This window comes from Acomys russatus, chromosome 13 (assembly GCF_903995435.1).
Source record: "Acomys russatus chromosome 13, mAcoRus1.1, whole genome shotgun sequence".
In the NCBI taxonomy this organism is placed as follows: domain Eukaryota; kingdom Metazoa; phylum Chordata; class Mammalia; order Rodentia; family Muridae; genus Acomys; species Acomys russatus.
In genome coordinates, this window is record NC_067149.1 from 56,099,347 (window position 1) to 56,104,739 (window position 5,393).

At 35.5% G+C, this 5,393-nt stretch overlaps 1 protein-coding gene across 1 annotated transcript; it reads right to left on the bottom strand.

Moving 5' to 3' along the window:
• Positions 1 to 3,851: 3,851 nt before the first annotated feature.
• Positions 3,852 to 4,808, bottom strand: LOC127197714 (taste receptor type 2 member 104-like). Its single transcript, XM_051155679.1, has one exon. The coding sequence runs from the start codon at positions 4,806 to 4,808 to the stop codon at positions 3,852 to 3,854; it is 957 nt and encodes a 318-aa protein (XP_051011636.1).
• Positions 4,809 to 5,393: the final 585 nt, after the last annotated feature.

A 5,393-nucleotide genomic window follows, 5' to 3' on the forward strand; every position in this document is an offset into this window, starting at 1 on the left:
CATTCCACAAGGCTGTATGTCTCATTTGTCTTCAGTGTATTCTGAATTTCATGGAAGTCAATGGTAATGCCAATGAAAGCATGGTCTAGCTAATGAGGCAAGAGCAAGCAGGCTAAGAGCAAAAGCTCCATTCTTCCACGCCCCTATACAGGCTTTCAGTAGAAGATGTGGCTCAATCAGAGGTGGGAATTCCCAACTCTAAAGATCTAGGTTAAAGATCTATATTTCCACAAGGGGGAAATTGATACAGAGTGAATTTTTCCACTTCAATTTTAGCAAAAATTTTCTCATAGGTTTGCACTATTTGGGGATCTTTGGTTAATTTTGGATGTAGTCAAGTTGAAAACCAAGAATAGCCATAACACCTGGGTATAAATGTACGTGCAAGAAAAATACACACTTATTGTAACAACTGGTGTCCCAAAAGGCAGTATCTTTATATTATTTTGTAGGAACATCTTGCTCTGTGTGTTTAACATGGGGCTGATGTGGAAGCAGGAAACGAGAAAGGTTCTGTTGATGGAAAAGTGATATACTGAGGGACAGAAGATAATAGTGATAGGTAAAATGAAAGTAGAAGAGGAAAATACTGAAGCTGTGTGCCTTAACCAGAGAAAAGCATAGGAGAACAGGAGATATCAAGGAATAGAGTGCAGGGCTAACTTAAGGATAGGAATGTGAATAAGTCATATGGGAATCTAATACTCTACAATCTAATTAAATGAAAACTAAAATATTGGAAAAAAGGTATTTGAGCAAGAGTAACTTAACAGAATGAGCAATGTCATTTCCAAAATGGAGAGATTATTAAATGAAAATCCCAGTGCCAACCATGGGGTAACACTCTAAGTTATTAGCCAAGTGGACCCCAGATACATATCTCTCTTTCTTTAGACCTGAGAAATTTTTGAGTATTTTTACATTAAATATATGTTTAAATTATTTTTACTTTTGATATTATGATATAATTATAACATTCCCCCTCCTTCTCTTCCCTCTTGAATTTCTCATTCACTTCCTCCACCCAACTCTGTGGGGATCAGTCATTGAATGTTTTATATGCCTATACCTTGAATGGGATTTTTTTTTCTATCACTGATTCATAAATTTGGTCTTTAAATCTGTTTGTATGTTCTGCTTTTCCTTTGTTATTTTTATGTCTATTTTATCTCAATGTCTTAATTCATATGTTGTCTGCAACCCATGGTATTCTGTCTATCACTGGATCCATTCCACTGCTGACTCATTCCACCAATCTTTTTGAGTTATTGAGCTATCCTTTAGAAAAAATGTAATTTGACTTGTATTCATTTTATTCTTTTATTGAATTCCTTTTTCATATCTTGTATTGAATCTCTGATTTCATTTAAATGTTTAAATGTATTCTTTTCAAATTCATGCTTTCCACTCTTGCTCATACATGTAAAATAGGGACTTAAACAAATAACTATATACCAGAATTTATTGTTACCAGACCCACACAGTAAATAACAAGTGAAAAAAGCCTATTAGAATTTGGTTTTGAGTAATTGAAGCTCTGTCATCTGAATACTGGTTACTCTGGATATTCAGTCTCCTACAACAATCTTTCTGCATTTTTGTGCATGTGATGTTTTCCAACCCTGAACCCTCTTGCTCCTTTCATTGCACTCCTAAACTTAGACAGATTTAATTCTAAACAGCATGACCTCAGTGACACCTTCTTTATTTCCACATCAATTCAGGTCATTTATTTATTCAGTATCATATACCAATCATCTAGCAGATTTAGCATTAAAATACCCAGTAGATATAGGCTCAGTGTTCATATTTTACAGTACTTATTTTTCACTTATTTTGGAACAGTGAGAAACTGAAGCTAAATTAAACAACATGAGAAAGATAAGTATATTTTCACATACCTGCAAGATGGCCTATTATAGAATTCTCAAAACTCATAATTTTGTATAATTTTTAAAATTTTGAGAAATAAAGCAATTCTAACATAATTGGAGCACACATCATATATCCTCAAACTAAAGAATTCCTAATGAATCAGTTCAGTAAATTTGTTTGACACTAGCTAGTGACATTTGAAGGAGGTTTTTCTTTGTTTTTCTTTACTTTTTTTGGTATAAATGTTACTTTTATTTCGTCAGATGTAGAGTGACATGAGAGCTGTACTCAAACTTCACTAATGCGTGACCTCGACCGAGTCCAGAATGTTTCTAGTTAACTATCCCTATGCCTGGGCTTGAAATCTTCTTGGCTCCGAACAATCTAATCTTCTGAAAGTCTATACATTGAAGGCTTCACCTTCCAGCCTCCATCTGCTATGCCAGGCCTACAGTGTTTCATCTTCTAAGTCTTACTGCTGAATAAACTCACTCTTTATAACTCTTTCTGAACTTCAGCTGCTTCAAATCAATTGATCTGGCTCACTGATTCAAGTTGGCTTCTCTTGGTTTCTGACTGAATTGTTTTACTTGGAAAATTTGTCTTTGAACTTCTTGAACTGAATGGTACTGACTGAACAAACTGAAGGAAACTGCAGGAACTCAACTGAACTTCATCAAACTCACCCCCACCTCTCTCTTTGCACTAGCCTTTTTTCTTTCTGTTAATATGAGGGTTGGACATAGCCTATCTCTGACTCACTCTGGCAAATCTTTCTTTGATTTGTTACCTTGTCTGCCTCTCAGTTCGATGTCATTGCTGGGTTTAAAGGTTTGCACTAAGACCATATCTGTATTCTAGCCAGAGAAATTAAAGGCATATACTAACTGGATCACACAGGCCTAGGTCTTTGTATGTGGTTGCTTGCCAGAGTAGCCATGTTACTAGAGTAAAATTCCTTTATAGTTTGGTTCATTTCCTATCATCTGTTATCTTTCTGTACATTCAAAGATATTAGCTAAAATAAATATTAACTTCGAAAGCTAACATAGAAAATAAGGCATGTCTTTATATATTTTAGTATCCAGGCTTCAGAATACCAAAACATTCTGTAATTTGTCAGTAATAATATAATAACCTCATATTTTAAGTTGTATATAAAATTTACATTTCAAAATGAAGAGTTAAAATATGCATTGAAATGTAAGTTTCTTACATATATGTGTATGTCTCCAAACTTCACACACATGTTCTACCCTTGATATATACTTCTGTGCTTTGGTGAGACACGATGCTGAGTCCTTTGAATGTGCTTTTCAGAAAAAATTATGCTCAACACTAACCGATGTAGATGGACTAAAATCAAACGATTGGACTAAGTGAGTATGGTACTCTTTTCATGGGTGCGCAGTATCGTTTTCTACACACTCCCTATTTCTCCGGTTATTTTTCAGAGTTGTACCCACTACTACAACCATTGTTACTGTATCAGATACCTACCTGAAACAAGAACTTTGGCAGGTATGGCATGAAAATAGCAGTAAGTTTGTGAGAAGTGAAACTGCACACAGAAGAACTGATCCTTTCTCTTCCTCAGCTTCATGTTGTGAATGTCAGGAGTGACGCAGCTGGCCGTCATAATCCATTTCTTTTCGGTCTTCCTGGGAAAATGGTATTAGTACCCCCTGGGGAGTCACATGAATAGCAAAAAGGAAGTCCTGTTTTGAATATTTATTTTCAGAATGAAAATCTTTATACAGAAGAGTCTTTCCTGGCAAAAGTATGTGAAGATGCTGCAGGATCAGGGGGCTGCCTGAGCAACTAAACTTGCATAGGGGATTAAAATTCTGCTGCAGAGAAAGACCCCAAGATATGGTTAAAACAGTTAAAACAGGTTTTAATGTTTGACAATTCAACTACAAACTATGTAAGGAATAATGCATGTAAAAAAGGTCTTCAAAGTTTTTCTCACCAGATTATTTCAGGGCACTCAAGTCAGTGCCACACTGCTGTGTGCTTGCAAGATCTTCATTGTCACAGTATTTAAATTGTTGCAATAACCTTAAAGAGGCTTTCCTGAGCTGGCTGTTTGCTAGAATTAGAATAAACGAGTGACAGCAGGGATACATGGACATAATTATCATACCAAGAACAAATAGCAATGTGTCTTCTTGCCAAAAAAAGTATATTTCCATGGCCAGACCTATAAAATATAAGATTAAGAGGATGATAAAAGAAATTAAAACCTTCATGGCTTTCACATGAACTTCTGTGTTGAGGTCTTGGAATCGTGACACATTCAATTGCATCTGTTTGTTGTGTCTCCAAAGGGAAATGATCAACAGGAGACAGGTAATGACAGCAATCAGAAAGAAGAAAACAATTCCAAATTGAAAAATGATGTGATTAATAAGTAACTCATTTGCCTGTAGGTGAATGTGCCAGGACATGTTTGTATATTGCATTTTAGTGTCATTAATCGGCTTCACAGTTTGTGGAATATCAATAAGCAATGAGACAAGAAGGCATCCATTTAGGAAGATAAAAATTCTATCAGCTCTCCTTTTCAGCCAGATAAATACATAATGAGAAAAATTGGCTATCTTCAGGAAATAGAAGATGCTGAGGCTAGTGGCAAACCAGATGCTCAAGTGGTTCATAATTACCCATAAATAATTAAGGCTTTCATATAGGATGCTATAGGTAAATACATGTATAGAGAATAATTTTATATATAAGTCAATCATTATTATCCATAAAATACAAATCCTGGAAGTTGCCAAGCCAGTGAGAATGAAGCCAATCTTAGAAAGCTTCTTGCTCTTGGCACAGTCTTTGCAGTTCACAAGTGCAATGAATGTGTTTCCTAACACTCCCAGCACAGCTTCACAAGTGGCAACAAACAGAAGAGCACTTTCCGCTGCACTTAGCATCTCTGAGTATCCATATGATTGCTCCTGCTGCAATTAATGAAGACGTACCTGCTGTAGAACGTTTCATAGATTGGCTGCTTGATAGATGAGTGACTTTCTCTTCTTTATTTAATGAAGACATAAAACTACCTAGGATTTGACTGTGGATATATTAAAAATTATCTCCATAGGCTTCTTTGCTATTGCTTCTGTAGGACTTAATGAGTCCATGGAAAGTCAGCTGACTTACTGCTTGCTTGAAATTTGTTAATAACCAAATGAGTTTCTGTTTCAGGAATTTAACATGATCCACTACAACTATTTTGCCTATTAAAACTCAGCTATGGAGCAGAAGTTTCAGGCATATACTTCATAATACTATGTACAACGGAATAAGTGTGTATCTTTTCAAATACCAGCCATCGGTATTAGCTTGAAATTGTGTCACATAGATATCTACAGACAGCTAAGCTCCCAGGAGGCTAAGCTAGGAGAATTGTATTCACTTGAGCCAAAACAAGTTCATTGAAAAAGGAAAAAAATGAAACTCCACACTCTAGGTAGAAGGAAAAAATGAAGAAAGAAAGAAAAAGATAAAAAGAAACC

Bases quoted from the DNA above. Each gene is read 5' to 3' on its own strand.
- LOC127197714 (XM_051155679.1), bottom strand. From the start codon at position 4,808: ATGCTAAGTGCAGCGGAAAGTGCTCTTCTGTTTGTTGCCACTTGTGAA.